The 21,270-nt window shown below is 41.7% G+C and overlaps 1 protein-coding gene across 1 annotated transcript; it reads left to right on the forward strand.

Annotated features, from left to right (window-relative positions):
* The first annotated feature begins 5,034 nt into the window (after positions 1 to 5,034).
* Positions 5,035 to 20,107, forward strand: LOC121642857 (protein-arginine deiminase type-2-like). Its single transcript, XM_041989867.1, has 16 exons — positions 5,035 to 5,296; positions 7,221 to 7,392; positions 7,578 to 7,647; positions 7,883 to 7,944; positions 9,507 to 9,624; positions 9,937 to 10,089; positions 10,253 to 10,440; positions 12,933 to 13,036; positions 13,502 to 13,613; positions 14,080 to 14,187; positions 15,235 to 15,386; positions 15,511 to 15,658; positions 16,090 to 16,183; positions 16,265 to 16,344; positions 18,682 to 18,834; positions 18,935 to 20,107. The coding sequence occupies exons 1-16, from the start codon at positions 5,136 to 5,138 to the stop codon at positions 19,166 to 19,168; spliced, it is 2,109 nt and encodes a 702-aa protein (XP_041845801.1). The 5' UTR covers positions 5,035 to 5,135; the 3' UTR covers positions 19,169 to 20,107.
* The last annotated feature ends 1,163 nt before the right edge of the window (positions 20,108 to 21,270 follow it).

Raw genomic sequence — 21,270 nt, forward strand, 5'->3', positions numbered from 1 at the left:
GAGTGGTGAACAGAGTGTCCTGAGTGGGTGGGGTTGCTCTGGATCTTTGTGGCCCAAGTGTGGGAGTAGGGCGTCAATTATTTTCTGAGCCGTCTTGATGACCCGATGCAGCTCCTTCATCTGCTGCAGTGCAGCTGGGGTACCACAGCATGCAGCCGTAAGTTAGAGCACTTTCTCCTGCGCAGTGGTAGAAGTTCTCCAGCAGTGGTAAGGGGAGCTTGTTTCTCTTCAGCGTTCTCAAGAAGAAAGAAGCTGCTGGGCTTTTTTGATGATGTTGGTGGTGTTGATGGTCCAGCTCAGGTCCTCTGAGGAACTTGAATCTGTGACACCCTCCACCTCCTCCCTGCTGATGTTCAGGCCTGAGTTCTGTGTGGTCCTCGCCTTCCTGAAATCAATGATGATTTCTTTAGTTTTCCTGGTATTAAGGTTGGGATGAATATCCCGACCTCTTCTCTGTACAGTGCTTCATGATTTTTACTGATCAGTCCTACAACAGTTGTGTCATCAGCAAATTTGATGAGGTTGTTTGTGGCGATGCAGTCATGGGTGTACAGCATGAAGAGGATTGGGCTCAGGACACAGCCTTGAGGAACACCAGCGTTGAGAATAATGGTGGAGGATGTGGACGTGCCCATTCTAACATGCTGGGGTCTGTTTGTTATACAATCTTTGATCCGCAGTCTGAGGTTCCAAATTTCAGTGTTTGCAGTCTGCTAACCAGTCGGCTGGAGCTGATGGAGTTAAATGCCCAGCTGAAGTTAACAAACAGCATCTTGACATACATGTTGGAGCTTTCCAGATGGCTGAGGGCGGTGCGGCAGGCCATGGAGATGGTGTTGTCTGTGGACCTGTTGAACTTCTTGGCGAACTGGTGTTGGTCGAGGCCAGGTGGGATATGGGCCTTGATTTGTTGAAGCATCAGTCTCTCCATGCAGTTCATGGCCACCTGTGTCAGGGCCACAGGCAGGTAATCATTCAACCCTGTTATGGCAGATGTTTTGGGCACGGGGATTAAGTTGGCAGTTTTCAGACAGGTGGCCACCATAATGGTGATGACTGGTCCTTTTCACAACTTCCCGCTTCTGCAAGCCTTTCACTTCATCTGGATACATCTTTCTCTGAAAATAAGAGATAACTGCTGTCTCTGTTGTGTTAAACCTCTTGCAACCTAACCTTTGAAAGTTTTCATCTCTTCTAGCCTCCTTTCCAGCTGCCCTCCATCCAGGTCAGACTGAGTGAGGGTCATCTTGATAGATCCAAGCACCTAAACCTAAGAAGCCATCCAACCATTCTTTTCAGATGAATCCATGAAAGAAGCAGTTGATAAAACTCATAACTGAATCCATCTGCCGCACCTGTTTTGATCTCAGGATGTTGTGAAGAAACCATTGCAGACACATCAGGATTCACTAGTCACCCTTTTTTGGGCAGTTCAAGAAACTAAAGACCTGACAACCAAGTGTCAGCTTTCAAGAGAAGTTCCACTTAAGATCCCCTAGAGGCCATGTCTGCGGGGTTATTTAATGTAGTCACATATCTCCACTGAGCCACATTGGATAGTGTGAGTATCTCTGACACCTGATTGGCTACAAACATTTTGAACCTTGAAGTCTCATTTCTGATGTACTTCAGTACAGATGTACTCCCTTTCCAGAAAACTGATTCCTGCATTTTAATCTGCAGCTCCCTTCTCCACATCTTATCCATTCTGCTTGCAATCACAGCAGCTGTTAACTCTATATGAGGGATGGTAGCAAGTTTCTGTGGAGCTACACACAACTTTTTCATTAAACAGTGCACCTATCCACGGTTGTTCTCTGGTAACAGATAAGACACGGTTCCATATCCAATCTTGTTTGCATCTCCAAAGTAATGCACCTGTGCAGAAACCACTCCAAATTTGAGGGTTTTTAGCAACTGAAAATCTCCTGATGGAGCTCCTCTAACAATACCTTCCACCTTTTTACAGCATCATCTGGTAATGCATCATTCCAACCCAACTGTCTCCTGAAAGGATTCCCTTGGCTGAGACGACAACTGGTAGCAAGAATCCTAAAGGATCATAGATAGAATTTAGAATAGATAATATGCCCCCTCCATGTTACAGGTATGTTTCATGATTAATTTAAACCTGAATAAATGTGACTGGGCACCTTAAAGTTAAGACTTTTAGCTAGTAAACTTTGCAACTGTTGCTAATCTATTTAACAAGCTGAAAGCCTCTTTTAGCACACAGACCACGAAGTTCTCAATAAAGCATTAATACCTCTTCTTCAGGATCTACTGACACAAGACAATCATCAGCATATAAACTGTAAAACAACATCAACTGCTTTTTGACTGAAGTGCTCCTCGTTATCTTCAGCACATTTTCTCAAGGCAAAACATGCACAGCTTGGAGAAGATGTAGCTCCAAACAGATGTAATAGCATTCTATATTCCACCATGTCTCCATCTGGCATCATATAGAAACCTCAAATGGTCACAGTCCAAACTGAGGTCTGCCATGAGAACCCCGGTTCCTTTCGAAAAAAAAGTTATTACTCCAAACAATGTGCTGGTATGCTCTGGGCCCTGTAAAAGTTGGGCATTCAAACATGTACCTTGGAAGTAAAAACCAACCCTGAGATTTTTCTTCTGTGGTGCTTTGCCCCACAATGTGGTAAGTACCTACCCTATCATCACAGCCATACAGATCAACAAAATTGATAAGTTTTTTTCCCCCAAGTTCTGTTTTCACTCTAGGGGCCACCATCTGTTGACCAGAATGACAGCAAAGGCTATACTGTATATACATACAAGTATAGACATATAAAGGAACTAGGCCAAGAACAGTTCTCTCAGAGGACCATTTACAGTCCAGCCTAACATGGTTTTGACTGCATAAGGACCTCCATTCACACTTCTAACAACTTCCCATGGCTGCAAGGCCTTGGAACATCTATTCCTATCAGTATTTTATCGTCTATCTTTGCAGATCTTTCTGCTGCGGAATACTGCCATGATGGATAGGAAATACCTTTCTTGTAAACATATCCGGTAGCTCACATAAACAATCCGCATCCAGCTCAGCTATCTCCAAATCTGAGACAATGTGAATGCAAACTTTCTCTTGTTCCTTTGCCCTTAAGAGAGCGTCAGTTTGAGTTCTTCTCCTTTCTTACAGCTACTGTAGAATCTTGTACATCTCCAAAAAGAGGAGATGAAACTTCTTCTGTAAGTCACAATGTTCCTCAGCCTGTCTGTGTCTGAAGGCCATTTCTTCATGATCACTTGCATGTTAGCTGTAACATCCAAGTCATGCAATGACCCATCCTCACCCAAAACATTACAGCAACTCACTGTAGAAAACTATATGCCTGTAAAATCTTCACATCCTCTGATTTAATCACAGGCCATGACAAAACCTCCTCCATGTAAGTAAAGGCAGCCTTTAATATGGAAGCATAGAGCTGTCACCCAAATAAAAGAAGTTGGGACCTTATCACTTTATAATGAGATCGTTTATTGGAAAATGTGAAACATATCACATTATAGCGTGATAAGTTTTAGCTATTGAAAGAACATGAAACAAAGGAGTGTCTGCTGATGTTGTTCTGAACTAGAATTATTACAACAAAATACATTTAATGGAGATTATTCATGTCAAGCAGAAACATTTCTATGGTGCAAGGCAGCTGTCAATAAGGATTCATGTGCACAAGCACACATCCGTACATATTCATCTAAAGTTGTGCATGAACAAAAATGAGTAAATTCTCATCTGTGTAAAATCACACATAAAATATTTATTGTATAGTTAGTCTGTGAGAATATGATTTTAAACGTTCTACAAACTTTACTTCAGAAATTACAAATACAAAATGTAAATTAAAACTTTGTTTCTTTGTTGTGAATGTACGAACCACAGCTGTGAAGAAACTGCCAACAACAGGTCAGAGGTCACATCGTATTTCACTGACTAAATACACAATAAACATTTTATGTGTGATTTTACAAGAATTTACTCATTTTTATTTATTCACAACTTTAGATGAATATGCACGGGTGTGCACACAAATCCTGACTGTTATCTTACATCATACATTTCAGTTTCTTTTTTAAGGTTTAATTGTTCTGCTCAGATTTTTTGTTGAACACACACGTGGGACATCACGGTAGGTCAGTGAGACGTGTGTGGGTTGCTTTTGGTTAACATGTATCAGTAGTCACGCCTATGGTCTAGTTGTCTTCTGAAAACTAAAATGAAAACTATAAAGGCCATAAGCACCACTGGGACTGGGAGAATTAAGTTGCAGACACAAAGACGTAGCCCTGTCTGGTTTAAGGTGCAGCATGATTCATATCAGTGTCCTCCAAGCTTTGCCTACTATCAGTCTACTATCAAGTACAACCTCATCCCATTTGGTAAATTAGACATTTCTCTGATCTGCTGCATGGACAGTTTAGATTCCATGTTTTCACCAGAAAACCTACCACATTAGAACGTAATAAGTTTCATGTTTTTACAGTAAAATGGTCACAATATAATGTGATAAGATGAGAATTTTTCTTTTTTCAGCCATCATCATGTGGGATGTGATGACAGCTGCTGCCCTCTGGTGTCCTGCTTAAGAAAATACAAGCTGTCCCTAGAACTTGGTGTTTTCTTCAATGGTCAAATGTGCTCATAAAGTTTTGATACTGTATATGACTGGCATCAAAAGTCCACTTTGACAGTTTTTTCTTTTACAGGACTGAAGCCTTGGTTACCTATAGGAATCATTAAGTTATCTGTGTGTGTGTGTGTGTGTGTGTGTGTGTGTGTGTGTGCGTGTGTGTGTGTGTGTGAGAGAGAGAGAGAGAGAGAGACAAAAGGAATACAGTGTTGCTGGGCTTTACACACAATTTTATGACCAACAACTCACAGAAGTCAGATAAGTAGTATCTCGATCCTCCAAAAAGTATCGAATCCAATAGTTTTACTGGCTGATATCAAAGTATCGACTCCAGAGTATCGACACGTCACATCCCTTATTATAGTAGCTCATCAACTCCAGAAACAACTCGGTTGTTCTCAAATTACAGACTTTTAACTTGGGAACAGCTGAAGCTTCCGCCTCTTAACATCAGCTGAAGACAACGAACAACCAAACATGTTTCAAGTTTCCCAAACCGCTTCACCGTCCGCTTTGCCTGCTTTCTTACAAAAAAGACCAGTGATGGCGGGTTATCAGCGAACACTTCGTCTGGACACAAACAGACCGCAAGCCGTTGTCCATGTCCTCGGCACGTCTCTGAAGACCAGCCTGAACAGGTGAGCTGAAATGTGGTGGGGGGTTGCAGGAGCAGTGGCAGTAAACACGTTACCAGTTTCATTTTCTGAGCTTATCATTTAAATTTAGCGACAGGTTTTTTTTTATTTGTTTTTTATTATTTTTTTTGTCGTGTCAGTGTTTTTTTAAAGTCTTTTGTAGCTTTTAGCGCTACTTATTATTATTATTATTATTGCTGTTAGCTTTTTTTTGTACGTAGGACACTTCATTTTAAAGAACTGAAAACACACCTAAACAATCGTACTTTAGCCTGAAGTATTTTCCACCAAAATCCACAACGTTTTAATACTGTCGTGACGTTGATTATACGAACAGTGTAAATAAGAAACGAAGTTTGGTTGCAGTCTGAAAGCTTCTGTGTGTACAGCACGTTTATAGTACCAGGAAGTGATTAACCACACAGTCTGTCAGGCTCTCTTTAAAACAAACAAACAATAATAAGATAATAATAATAAATAAATAAAAAATGGGGTATTTTATTTTGCACAGTCTAAATCATGAAATCTGGACATTAAGGAGAGGATCCAGTGTATTTTAAATTTAGATTCAGCATGTATTTAGGATAATCTTGTGGCCTTCTTTTTATTTTACAAACGTTAAGCTTTAAAGCTACTTGAAACTTAGTAAAACCTTGCTGGCACAATAACCATCAAATAACAATTTAAGCAGCTTGTAGGCTGTTTTCCTGTTTATCTGCTGAAGGCGCGCGCGCTCCCGCGTCAGGGAGTTTCTCTCGGGGATGATGTGCGTCTGGATAACCTGACAACAATCAGTCATAGGGCATGAGGTTGGTGGTTGTGTCCTGCACACTGTGGGAGGACTGCGGTCATGATTCAGCCGCGGACTCGCCGCGTGTTGTGCAGGGTCGGCTCGAGCTCAAGGTGAACCTGAACAGGTACGCTCCTGTGCAGCCCGCTATCATGAATCAGCGTTTTATTCATAATTCTCTTCAGACAACATTGTTGACAACGTAAGGAGCAGATGTCATGTGTTGAGGTAGAGGAATAAAGGTTTTAACCCCCCAAAAGAAAAAGGAACTAACAAACGTGACAGAAACAAGACAGCAACCTGACAAGAAGACATAATGATCTGACAGAGGAAACCTGAAACCAAGGGGTATAAATTCACAGAAGAATACTAACGAGAACAAGCTCATTTAACCAGGTGAGCTGAACCAGGAAGGACAGAGCACAGAACATACAAGGGTGGGGCTCAACAGAATAGGACAAGAAACAAAAAAATGCTTTAAGTCAATAGAAACTAACAGAAAACACTGAAGCAAACACCCATAAACCCTGACAGCAAAAGTATGTCGAAGGTACTGTGTTAGATATTAAGTTTTTTCCCTAAAACACTACACTTTCAGGTACTGCTTACCTGCCTGCTCTCGATATTTTGTTATTTTATTTTATATTTGTTTATTTATTTAAGGCTACCACATGTTATGTTACTTGTCCCGTTCCTCCATTTTTAAAGATGCATCAGTACTGAAATTTGTAAGGTTTTAGCTAAAAGCTCTTTTGGAATCACTTTATTGGTGCCTTTAAACCTCCGTTATCGTGGAAATCATCAAATTAATTAAATAAAACAAATGAATTAGATAAAACAAATAGAAAAAAGGCCAGAAATGGTTTGTCGTAAATTTGTGAAACAGGCGTCAACTATTATATTGGCCAGCGTTGGTTGGCATACACAACCAGGACCTTCCAGAAGTGATCAGGTACAATAGCCAATGTCCAAAGAAAAACTTCAGAAAGCTTTGAAAAATCTTTCTCGGGACCACTTTGAGATGATAAAGTCTGGCTTCTTGGAGGCAAGATATAAAGAAACAAGGGAAGCTGAAGACTTTTAATCTGTACTGCATGTGTCCAGCATTCATTAAAATACTGTGTGTCTGGCTCTTAGGAGTGCCCCTCCCTCCTCCAAGTTCTTCTCAGTGAAATGCACTCCCAGTGTTCAGTACAGCATAACCCCCCCACCTCAAGGGACATCCCATCTCACTCCCATCCCTCTTCAGGGAAACTCGGTCCTGCTCATCAGCATGAGCCAAGCCAGCCAAGAAGAAAATGATAGCAAGGTAAGTCAGACAGAGGTCTGTGGTTGGAGCTGTTACCCTGAGGATGGGAGAAGAAATTAAACACACTCTACCTTTAGTATTTGTAGTTGTAGTATTTGTTTTAATTTTTATTAATAGATTATAAGATAATGAGAGGAAGTGTTAACTCATTTCTGCACGTCAGTGACTTGCTTTTCTGTTACAAGCTGTCTGTCTGCTACTACGGAGAGAACAAGAAGGTGTTGGGGATAGCTGTGCTGCACCTGACTGCTGTTGGTAAGTTCATTTCCAATAAAGAACAACACATAATAATAATAATAATAATAATGTATGAGCTATATAAGTGAAGATTTGTTGAGGTATTACTGTAGTTTCAGTGGGACATTAATGAAATATTTTGGAAAGTTGATTCAGAGTCATTTTAATAGAGAAACGATAAATAATCAAAAAGAACCTGGAATGATAAAATGTCAATGCAAAATGTGATGAGGAAGACATGTCTGTCTCTCAGAGATCTCTCTGGATGTGGACGCTGACAGAGACGGCGTTGTGGAGAAAAACAACCCCAATAAGGTGATTCCGAAAGTTTTATCTCAACTTGCTGCTCTTTATGTAAAACCAGGTGTTCCAGAGGCAGTTTTATCTGTTCTAGGCAAGATGCAAATGTCTTGTTAAATCCATCCATCCATCCATCCATCCATCCATCTATCCATCCATCCATCCGTCCATCCATCCATTCATCCATCCGTCCATCCATCCGTCCATCCATTCATCCATCCGTCCATCCGTCCGTCCATCCATCCATCCGTCCATCCATCCATCCGTCCATCCATCCATCCATCCATCCATCCATTCATCCGTCCGTCCATCCATCCATCCGTCCATCCATCCATTCATCCGTCCGTCCATCCATCCATCCATCCATCTATCCATCCATCCATCCGTCCATCCATCCATTCATCCGTCCATCCATCCATTCATCCGTCCGTCCATCCATCCATCCATCCATCTATCCATCCATCCGTCCGTCCATCCATCCATCCATCCATCCGTCCGTCCATCCATCCGTCCATCCGTCCGTCCATCCATCCGTCCGTCCATCCGTCCATCCATCCGTCCGTCCATCCGTCCGTCCATCCATCCGTCCATCCATCCGTCCATCCATCCATCCGTCCATCCATCCGTCCATCCATCCATCCATCCATCCGTCCATCCATCCGTCCATCCATCCATCCATCCGTCCATCCATCCATCCATCCGTCTATCCATCCATCCATCCATCCATCCATCCGTCCATCCATCCATCCATCGGGTCTGCCCTTAGCCTCCTCCTAGTAGGACATACCCAGAAAACCTCCAAATAAGGTGACGAGGAGGCATAGGTGAGGTTTCATGAGTTCCTCACCCGACCCCCCAGACTGAGTCTGTCCACCTTCTGGAGGAAACTCATTTCAGCTGCTTTTCTCTGTAAACTCATTCTTTTGGTCACTACTGAAATCTCGTGCCCATAGATGGGGGTTGGAATGTAGCAAGACCAGAAAACCTGAAGCTTTGTTGTTGGACTCAGCTTGCTCCAAACCATGACGGACTAGTGCAGTTCCCCTCAATAGTTTTGACAAACTGCCCCAATCCATCTGTCCATCTCTCTCTCCATCCCACCATCACTTCCGGTGCCTCAGAATCTCCTTTTCAACACCCTTGAGTAAGTTTTCCCAGAGAAGCTGAGTTAGATGGTACTCTCTCTGGTCCACCACCCTGATCTGTCACTCCACGGGCGGTTTCCTGAATCTCCGTGCAAAATAAAAAATGGATGGCATCAAAAACAGTCACACGATATCCAGAGCCTTCGGTATCTGAGTGGCAAATCAAGCTAACTTCCTCATGTAAAAATAAATAAATAAAAATGCTGAAGCTAAAGGTGAAGGTTTCACTAAATGGTCCTACGAGGACCTGGTGACCTGTCCAGGGTGTACCCTGCCTCCCACCTAGTAGCCGTAGGGATGGGCTTCAGCCCTCCTGCAACCCTGTGATGGAACAAGTGGATATGGAAAATGGTTGGATGGATATTTTCACTAAACGTTTTCAGGAACTTGAATCATGTAATTCATGCTTTTGTCGTGTTGAAAATCTATTAGGGATCTTGGAAATGGGGTTCCAGTGGACATGGAGCCATCCTTTTGGTTAACTGTGACTCAGAGCCGACCTACCAGAAGAAACCAGACTGTCAGGAAGACTGCACCCCCAAAGTGTCTGGTAAACCAGCATCAGAGCAACTTTTTTCCATTCCCCTGTATCAGGACATTTTTATAACCAAGTCAGTCTGATAAAGAAAAGTCTTCTGACAGTAGGCTCTGAAAGGAGTCTCATATTACTTTGCACAGGACAAACCAGTTGAGCTGGAATTTGAGAGTAAAAGCAAAGTTTAAGGTACTAGAACAGTTACCATACATGGATTAGCCCAGGACTTAACAGCTTAAAAAGTCTCAGACATGTGTACTGTGCATCATGATTTGTATCTCGAGGTAAACTTGACATTTGTGTGTGTGGCTTTCTGTGGATTTGCAGATTTGAAGGACATGTCGCTCATGGTGCTTCGGACCAAAGGCCCTGCACGGCTCCCGAGTGGCTACAAACTCACCATGCACATCTCTCAGGGAGATGCAGAAAGCGTTCGAGTCTTCAGGTCTCGAATCCCCGGAGTGCAGAAAAACACCTTACGTGAGTTAGAATATCTGTTAAAGCCACAGAGCAGATTGTGCATGTAATTCAGCCTGTGTGTTCAGGCTTCAGTGTCATACCTGGTTTAATAAAACCCAACACACTGATGTACTATTTTTTCTAGATTAAGGAGCTAATAGTTGTAAAATTGTTAAATTTGCAGAGCAGCCCTCTAGCACCGTTGTGAAGGACCTTCTACGGGTGCTGAGCATCGACGTTCTGTCTCAGGATGTGCCTTACGTTGGAGGAACAGCAGAGATGAACTTTTATGTGGAGGGCCTCAGATTTCCTGACAAAGACTTTGATGGACTCATCAGCATCAGCCTCAGCCTGCTGGAACCCATCTCTGCTGTAAGACCTGCACATCCACAATTTATCAAATTCTTTTTATTGATTTTAACATATATAGCAAACAGTGACTAACAACAAGCAACAATATCCCGCAGTCCCACCCCCACCCATTCTAACTGCACCAGTTTATCATAACAAGTAATAATAACATGTTGGACATAAGAAACAAACATACAATTCACAGTTGACAGGTTACCATACAGACATGTATACTGAAAAAATACACTATATTATAAAGATGTATAGTAAAAAAAAGAAAAACCAAAATAGGAGGCCAATAGAAAGGTCAGAGTCCGTCCTTTCAACCAGGTTGAATACAGGCTGCCAGGTAGCGTAAAATGTAGAGTTACTACCCTGTACTGAGCAGCCAATTTGTTCCAAAGTCAGACATTGCATCAAATCGTTAATCCAGTGCTTGAATGTAGGTGGACACTTTTCCTTCCATAGGTCCACAATTTAATGCAGATTTAGATTTATTAATATTTTTTTCCGTGTAAATTTAACAATTTTAAACAAAACAACATAGTTTAAGAAAAAATCTGAAATCAGGTTCCATTTGATGGTGGTTTTAGAAAGATTTGAAACACATACCACAGCTTTTCTCTGGTGATTTTGTGAAAAGCTTCCAACAAAGCTAGTAAATTCTAGATACATTGTCCCAAAAAGGGTTTTACTATGAAGCAGAATTCATCCATCCACCCATCATCTGCCTCTTCTCTGAGGCTGAGTTGCAGAGGCAGCATCCTGACAGAGAAGCCAAGTCTTTCCTCTCATCGGCCATTTCTTCCAGCACTTCCAGGGGAATTCTGAGGCATTCCCAAGTCAGCTGAGAGCCTTAGTCCCTCTAGTGTGTCCTGGGTCTTCCCCTGGGGCGTCCTTCTGGTGGGACATGTCCAGAACACCACCAGGGTGTTGTCTACGAGATATCCTAACCAGATGCCGAGCCACCTCATCTGGCTCCTCTTAACCCATAAGAGCCCGACATGACATATTTGTCACATACAGTTTCTGAAACATTTTGCTTCAATTTATGGTATAAACTTTGCTCAAAATCCTGTTGAACACAATTTGATGTTCATCTTCTGTCCCCTAATAGATACCCAGAAGCAGAAAACCATATTATAACATTTTTAATATATCACATGGTAATAAATGGTAGATATCCACCCCCGAAAAATGATTTTTTTTGGTACATTTTGTTAAAGAGCCAAATAAAGACCTCATATTTAAAAAATTGGACTTTTCTTACCATTTTTTCATGGGTCGGGCCTTAACGGGTTAATGCAGAGGAACAGTGACTCTACGCTCAGCCCCTACTGGATGACTGGATGACTCTCTAAGGGAGAGCCCTGTAAGAAAGAAAATCTTCCCACTCATTCATTCAACACTTGTGAAAAAGACAAGATACTCGAACTCCTTGGGCCAAAGTCTCATTTGCATTCTGAAGAGCTTATGCTACCCTTTTCCAGCTTAGGATCCTGGTTTTGGAGGTACTGTTCCTCATCCCAGCCATGCCAAGCCGGCTACAAACCTTTCCAGTGAGAGTTGAAGATCACAGCCCGATTAAGCCTAAGCTGCGTCCCACTTGGCCCATCACCTGCCTCCAGAGTCCCACAAGCCAACAAGGCCTGATAGGATTCCTTCTCCATGTTGATGAAATTCCTTACTGCTGGTGTCCACCAATGGGTTCGGTGGTACCACCATGACCAAACAAGCACAGCTTCGGTCAGCGACCTTGACAATGGAGGCATGGAACATGGCCGATTCCAACTCAGTGTCAAACTTTTGCCTGAAGTGGGAGTCAAAGGTCCTTCTGTCAGGGTCTCTACAAGACCTTTCCAGTAGATTCCAATCAGGCCTGCTAGTCGTGACAGGCATCCTCCCCTGCCATCGCAGCCAACTCAGCACTTGTTGGTGATCAACTGACAGCTCTACCCTCTCTTTACCCTGGAAGAATGGAGCCCAGTGACCAATGTCCAGGTGATGGAGAGTCAAATCAAAGGTTTTATATTCATAGGAGACCTTTCTGAACTCTGTCTGGTCCCTCATCTCACAAAGATTTGCCCGCCTTGAATGACCCTATCAGAGTCATAAAGCCCCTCACATTTAAACTCCTGGATCATTGGGACACACAATCCCTCCATCATGACAAGGTGGCAGCTTGAGGAGGGGGAAGAATCAGACGGTCGGCATATTCTGAGTATAAGAAGGAGTCAACAACCTGAGTTGGAAAGATGTTTACAATAGGAAAAAAAACAACAAAAAACACGCTATGTACCTGTTATCTAGGTTTAGGTTTGGAAATCCTGGCTGTGTTAAACCTGCTTCTCAGTACACCCCTTGTATCAAGACTGAACTTTTTCTTTCAAAAACCAACAATTAAACTTGTTAAAGTGATGATCTGGAATGTATTCGGCCACATTCCATTTCAAAAACATGTCAGTGAAACATGAGAGAAAAAAGGAGTACTCATCATTCTCATAATTTAACAGGGCCTTCCTGAGACGCCCATCTTCACCGACAAAGTTGTCTTCAGAGTGGCTCCATGGATAATGACACCCAACACCCTCCAGCCCATGGAGGTGTTTGTCTGCAGGTTAGACCGGACCCATGAATATTTAAAGATGATTGTCACCATAGATGAGTCAACAAGATGTGACGCTGTTACTTTATAAAAACAGCTGTGCATGAACATGACTGTTGTGTTTGGTTTATCGCTGATTCTTTAGATCAGCAGTGGCCAATGTCGGTCCTCGAGAGCCACAATCCTGCAGGTTTTCCATGCATCCCTGCACCGACACACCTGACTTAAACTAATGATTCATTGTGCAGATCCTTATAGGCTGTTGGATCCATTTAATTTGAGTCAGGTGTGTTGGTGCAGGGATGCATGGAAAACATGCAGGATTGTGGCTCTTGAGGACCGACATTGGCCACCCCTGCTTTAGATGCTTGACTGTTTAATATGAATGTTTGTAAAAATAGAATTAAATTTTGATTCCTACCATAAGGAAAACATATTATTTCTTAATGAAAACCATTCGTCTGCCTGTGGTTTCAGTACATCTGACAACAACCAGTTCCTGAAAGGGATGAACAACCTTGTAGCAAAGGTTGGGTCCAAACTGAAGATATGCAGTGAGGATGTGAACAGAGGAGACCGCTGGATGCAGGTGTGCCGGACTCATTTCAGCTTTACCTCTTACAGTTTATTTGCTTGTTTATATGTATATATATTTAAGCATTTTCACTTGAGCTGCTTTTAAAAACATCATTTTAATACATTTTAATCAGTATAATAGATTATTAAATGTGAACATTGTTTAGAAATTCAGATTGTAGAACAAAGAGTCGTAAGAGGCATAAACTAAACTGCAGCTACAGATACTGTGATGGTTTTTTATTTATCCTGACACAAAGGATTAAATATCTTGAAACCAGAGTGACTTAAAAAAAAAGGAGCTTATAAAAAAGTCAAACCAAATCACTAGATCTTGTTTATCAGGAAAAACGAGTGACTCCTGATGGTTTGATAACAATCACATAGATGAAGAAAAGTTTACACGACAGAGAAAAACAACTTCAATGATAACTGAGACATGAGGACAGCAGTTAAGTCTTGTATCATCTGCTTTTCAGGATGAACTGGAATTCGGATACATTGATTCACCCCATCACTGGTTTCCTGTTGTTCTGGATTCCCCACGAGATGGAGAGCTTCAGGACTTTCCATATGACGAGCTGCTGGTGAGAGGAAAACTTGTGAAAATGCTCAAGCTCTCGTGGTAGCGTATGTTTTTTATTTTAATCTTCAAAACTATGGCTATGTAAAAAAATGGCCCAAACTTGTACCCCAATGTTGTTTAAACATTCAATTAAATTCAATTCAGCTTTATTTGTATAGTGTCAGTTCACAACAATGTCGTCTCAGGGAAGTTTACAGACAAATCAATTCAAGCCAATTCACAATAAATAATCAGTCAAATCAATAATCAGTATCAAATCTGACTTTGAGTTGGGCCTCTGGACTGGCAGACTGCAGTGGTCATCCCCCTCTTTAAGAAGGGGGACCAGCTGGTGTGCTCTACCGGCAGATCACACTTCCTAGCCTCCCTCTTCATGGGTTCAGAAGAGGAGGATCCATCAGATAGCCCAACCTTGGATTGAATGAGAGTGGGAGTTCACCCAACCCATTTACATGGGCTTTGTGGACTTGGAGAATGAGATCCTGCCCCAAGTGGAGGATTCAGGTCTTGTTCTGGACGGAGGGAAGAACAGATAGATCGAAATGGGCTCTGAGGACCTGAGCCAAAGGGCGAAGCTCTCAATTTACTATTTGATCTACTTTCCTATCTTCCCCAATGACTACAAGGTCTGGGTGGTGACTAAAAGAGCTAGATCACATACAAGCGGCTGAAATGAGTTTCCTCTGCAGGGTATCAGGGCTCAGAGTAGAGCCACTGCTCCACATCGAGGGAAACCAGATGAGATAGCGAGGGCATCTAGTTGGGATTCCTCCTGGGCACCTCCCTTGGGGAGGTTTTCTGGGTATATCCCACTGGGAGTGGCCCTGGATAAGCCCTGGGACACTGGAGGGACTGTGTCTCTTGGCTGGCATGGGAACACATTGAGATTTCCCTGGTGGAGTTTGTCTGTGCTCAGTTTCAGATTTCATTTTGTTTGTTTTTAGATGTAAATCAAAAGCTACATCAATGCAATTAAACTGTTGTAGAAAATAAGAGTCAAACAGTTGCTTGTCTTGAAGAGTTCTTGATGCCAAATTTGTCCCCTCAGGGCCCTGACTTTGGCTATGTGACGAGGATTGCAAAGAGGAAGGATGTAAGCAGTCTGGACTCGTTCGGTAATCTGGAGGTTAGCCCTCCTGTCACTGTGAATGGAAAGAATTTCCCTCTGGGCAGAATCCTCATCGGGGTTGCCTTCCCTACGTGAGTAACAGATTAGTTTCTGTCTTATGGAGCGTAGTTTATATGACTAATACATCCAGTTGCATTATGCAGAGCAGTAAGAGGAGCAGGAGTTGTATAAATAAATTATTTTTCTATTTTTAAGGGCAACTAAAGGACGAAACATGACCAAAGTAGTTCAAGACTTTCTGTGGGCTCAGAAGGTTCAGGAGCCCATTGCCTTGTTTTCTGACTGGCTCTTTGTTGGCCACATAGATGAATTCATGACTTTTGTTCCTGCAAAAGACAGAAAGGTAAATATTATATTCCACCCAGAAGATCACACTGCAGAAATACAGGTAAGCGATAAATTAAAGGCAAAACCTACATGCAGTGTCATTTAGGCCTCCATGTACAATCAGAACATGAATTTTTATAAATGTCTGGATCTCTGCCGGAGCAAAACACTTCTAAATGATGCCCCAGTGTAAAATGTATTAATGGAGAGAGATGTTTTATTTAATTTACTTATTTGTCAGGGACAGAGCATATTAATAAATGTAAACTTCTGTAAACATGCCAGATTTAGCTAAAAGGATAGTTTTCATCTGTCGTCCCTGACCAGGTCTTACAAAGGCTCCCTGGATGTGTGACATGTTGCTCCAAAACCTTGAAAAAAAAGTGATGCAAACTTTGTCAGTGAAATGCACCTCCAACATAACACCTCCTGTGTTCCTGCTCACAGGGCTTCCGTCTGCTGCTGGCCAGCCCAGATGCAGGCTACAAACTATTCAGAGGCTTACAGAAGGATGGACATGGACAAGCCAAACTGTTTGAGGGTACAGAAGACATACTGATAAAAATATTCTAAATGATAAAAATCATCTAATTGTGTTCATTCTGTACAATGCTTCCCAAAGGTCTGAAAGGTCAAGAACCAGTGACATTGGACGAGATACTAAATGATAAAAGTCTCCAGGCTGAAAATAACTATGTGCAGGTGAGTCGGACTGCCAACTGCTTACATCAGTTATGGTCTGCACAGTCCACAAGACAAATAACATTGAACTCAACTCTCTAATTCCAACTATGGGGCATGTTTGAACAAGTTCCCATCTATGGGAAGGCGTTCCGAGATATGTTAGAACTTGGCTGCAGAGATTTGCTTCCAGTAGCATTTGTTACAGTGGATCTACTGATCGCTGATAAAACCTGGCATCTGCCAGCTTTTCTCTTTGTCTCAAAAGGGTTGGAGACAAGTTAGAACAGGATGCTGTCTAATTACTTTTTTTAGTCACAACTAAGAATTTAAATGATTGAAGGCTTCACCTTTACAAGCTCTACAGCTGGCACTATGCAGCAGTTCAGTTGTTCATTTTACTATGTGTGTTATTTATTCTGATGGAAATATCTTATTGATGATACTGTGACCATCTGTGAAGACACAGCTAGTCATTAAAGATTGTGATCAGGACTGTTTTTCCTGAACTTTTATCTTTAGAGTCCCCTGGGACTGAATACAGTTGTAAAACACATTAAAGGACTTTATTGCCTTCTTCTGTGGTCGGTCAATGTGGACCTCACTCCAGGGGTCCAGCACCAGAGGCCATTGTTCCCAGGGGGGCGGGGCTATACAAGGATGTGTCCCGAGCTGAGAAATCAGTTCTAACATTGTCGGCTGGCTTGTGTTAACTTGTCTTCTGGTTGTGTTTGAACTCCTCTGATCGCAGTAAACAGCTGTGTCTTCTCATCGATCTGAGTGTCTGTCGTTCATGTGGGGAAATTTTCCTAACATATTCCATATTTACTTTTTATTTCTGCATTTAATCCACATCAATTCAACTTGTTTGCATGTTTTAAAGATTCTGATCAGTAGACATTTGCTGCTCAGCATAGTTCATGACATTTTTTGACATAATGTATTTAATACGGGCTGCCGGTGGTGTGGTGGTTAGCACCTCACAGCTGGGACAGCTGCTAATGGCTGGGAAAGGCTCCAGCTTCCCCGTGACTCTGAATTAGACTAAGAGGTACAGAAATGAATGAATGAATCTATTTTATTACTGAAGTTTGTACTTTATTATAACACTGGAATCTCATAACTGATTCAGCTGGAGTCAGACTCAGGTTTGGTGATCATTTGTGTGTTTAGCTTAATTTTATGTCTATAAACTTGATTTCTGTGGACCAATTTGCAACTGATGTGCCAAAAGCAACTAAAGGTTGCACCTCTGGAGCTGACTAGGTCACGATCACATTTATGAATATAGCATATTTCCCACAACTCATGCTGCCCAAAGTGCCTTACAATCTAGACTAAATAAATGAAGTACATGACAGCCATACAAGAAACAAAACAACACATTAAACCGATTAAAACAATATAATAAGAAATCAATAATAACCGATTTATTGGAAATAATGCCAATCCGCAGGTAATGGTGGATAACATGTTGACGTTAGCAGGAAGCTAACGTTAACTAAGCTAAGTACCTGAGATGGAAAAAGCTTGACTGTTTAAGTTCAATCCAGGAACACACGAGGTTTTTAACATTACCTGACAACGTAAGATTAAGGGGACCAGAGCATTGTCAACATTTGGAATAACAGACTTGCAAAAAAGTTTAAAGAGGTGTAAAGATATCCACTGTTTAGTGTTGTCGAGGATAACAGAATCAATAAATCTGATATTGCTTTGAGAGATTTTAGCTTTAGGGGCCCATGTTCACAGAGAAAGTCCTTTCAGATAAATAATGAAACCACGGAAAAATATATTCTTTAAGGTCCACACATAATTCCAGCCGTGATAGAAGAACATCATGGTCAACCGTGTCGAAGGCTGCAGTCAAGTCCAATAAATGAGGGAAGCCGGGCTGCCAGAATCCAAAGTAAAAATCACTGAAAACCCTTAAAAGTGCTGTTTCAGTGCTACGGTGTGATTTAAAACCAGACTGAAACTAAACATACTACACATCCTCTATAAAAAAAAAAAAAGATAAAACAAAGTGTGTTCAGTCAGAGGCTTCTTCAGCTTCTCTGAAACAAAGAACAATGCAGGAGGTCATTACTGCTACACAGCGATCATCCTTCACTGGCTGTTTTTATCAACTGATAAAGTTCAGCTGTACAAAATTCAGTTCAGTTAACCCTTGCAGCTAGAGAGTAATTTATGTATACATATACATCCTGTTCATTTTACTTTCTGCTGGGTGCTTAACGTAGTTTGGTATCTACGTTTATATTTACAATGTGGCATATCATGTTTTTAGTTAATGAGTTATTAGAGTTGACTAACACGCCATATCAAACATCATGGTGTCTTTTTTGTCTTTCTCAGAGCTGCATTGACTGGAACAGGGATGTACTAAAGAGAGAGCTTGGACTGGATGATGATGACATTGTTGACCTGCCAATCCTCTTCAAATTGGAACTGGAGAAGAAGGAGGAGGAGGAGGAAACATACAGAGCGGTGGCTTATTACCCTGACATGGTGGGTTCAGAGATGTTTCCATTTTCAGCTTATATAAATATAAATATATTTATAAAAAAACTGGACATTATGTCACTTCTGTTGTCAAACCGACTTCCAGGTGAACATGATTGTGTTGGGGAAAAGCCTCGGCATCCCAAAGCCATTTGGCCCCAAGGTGAATGGACGGTGTGCGCTTGAGGCTGAGATGTGTTCCCTGATGGAGGGTCTGGGTCTCTCCTGTACATTCATTGATGACTTTGCCTCCTACCACAAACTGCTGGGAGAGGTGCACTGTGGCTCCAACGTCCGCAGGAAACCATTCGACTTCAAGTGGTGGAATCTGGAGTTTTAAATGAAAACTAAGGAAGGTTAAAATACTAGTCCTTAAGGTTTAGGTGACAGTACTGATGGCACCAGAAAACAACAGCTACACCAAACCCTTCACAAAATGACCCATGTGAAATGTTGCAGCAGCAAAATGGAGATGCGTCTCCTGCACCTGCTTCACAGTTAAAGCAACTCCCCCTTGTACCAGACTTGAACATGTCACATCCAAAGCTGCAGCAGCAGGAAATGATTTCTCTGCATGAGCAACATCTCACCAGAACTCTGACGCCTGCACAGCAGTCAGCAGAGCCAGATTACAGAGGTTCTTTGTCCCTGACATACAAAAAGCTGAAATTAAATACACATTGAGATTGTTATTGCTTAGCAAAGTGGTATAGTTTGCCTCAAAGCTTTACAAATCTTTGTCTTAAAATAGTTTTCTTCTCTTACTTTAACATAAGTACCATGTCATCCCAAAGTTGTTGCAGAGTAGTAATCTACATTTAAATAAGAAATAATTACTCTGGGTTGGACATTGGTGAGCTTCTTCAAGTCTTTTGAGCAGGAATTAAAGCAAAAAGAAATGCAATCATTAGAACTGGGCACATGGAAAATTTGCTCCCAGTGCTGAAGTGAAGCACAATAGATAAATAATACATCATTATGTTCAATAACAATACAGAACCACTAGAGGGCAGACATCATCTACTCCAGCATTTCCATGTCCCAATATAACAGTTTTCCTTCAACTTAAACTTTTTTTTAATAACTGACATGTCTCCAGTCTCCATCTAAATGATTTAATGCAAAAACACGGCTGAATTAATTCAGTTTGAACTGTTTGTTGTTCTACATTTTTCAAGGTCTTCAACTTTTGTACTGTCACACAGTATAAATGCCGTCATTAACTTACTTCTCGTTGTACCATGTATCATTGAATAAAAGTCCAGCGTCTGTCAAATCACAGAAAATGAGTCCATGTTTCAGTTCTTTTCTTCATAATATAACTTACAACGGAATCAAACTATACCTTCTCTGCTTTTTAAAGGTGCACTCTCTGCAGTCAGCCACTCACCAGCAGAAAAGTTCAAATAATTTAATTTCTCTGGTACTATGCCAACATTCAAGCTAAACATGACCTTCTCAAAGCAGTGACACCGTTAGAAAAAGGCATCTTCAAGAAGAAACGCAGTGTAAATCATTCCAGCACGTTCTTCAAAAAAGTCAGCATTTGAGAATAATAAAGAAAATGACCAATTCCTGTTGGTTCCATGCATATATTTACAGTGTGGACAGAAATCTTCACAGCAGCAGCTTAAAGTCTGAGCTCAGGAAGAATGTTGGTTCAGTACAAATTTCTTATCTGATTGACCTTTAACAATTTGTGCACATTTTCTGGAATGTTTTATTCAGGAGAAAAAAATCTCGGCCCTATGTATAAACTATCCTGGTGGGCCCCCATGCTCACTTGATCAGTGTCACTTCACTTATGCATATTTTTCCACATTATAAGGCAAAGATAATCGATATGATCCCTGAGTACGACCATTTCACCACATTAAGCTCTAATGATGGTTGAAGCAGTAACAATATGAACTTAGATTCTGGTCCAAAAGTCAGGCTACAGATATATCTATATGCTATATGTATTATATTTATATATGTATATATATATATTTATAATAAATATAGTAGTGTGTGTGTGTGTGCGTGTGTGTGCGTGTGTGTGTGTGGAACACTTAAACAACACAATGTAACTCCAAGTCAATCACACTTCTGTGAAACTGTCCACTTAGGAAGAAACACTGATTGACAATTAATTTCAGGTGCAAATAGAATAGACAACAGGTGGAAATTATAGGCAATTAGCAAGACACCCCCAATAAAGGAGTGGCTTGGAGGTGGGGCATAGAGACGAGCGATTGGCGGCCGGGCCTTTGCCCATGGGGCTCGGTTGGGCTCAGTCCGAAAGGGTGACTTGGTCCCTTCCTCCATGGGGCTCACCACCTGCAGGAGGTGCCATAGGGGTCGGGTGCAGTGTGAGCTGGGCAGCTGCCAGAGGTGGGACCCTGGCCGTCTGATCCTCTGCTGCAGAAGCTAGCTCTAGGGACGTGGAATGTCACCTTT

The sequence above is a fragment of the Melanotaenia boesemani genome, chromosome 7 (genome assembly GCF_017639745.1).
Source record: "Melanotaenia boesemani isolate fMelBoe1 chromosome 7, fMelBoe1.pri, whole genome shotgun sequence".
Classification (NCBI taxonomy): domain Eukaryota; kingdom Metazoa; phylum Chordata; class Actinopteri; order Atheriniformes; family Melanotaeniidae; genus Melanotaenia; species Melanotaenia boesemani.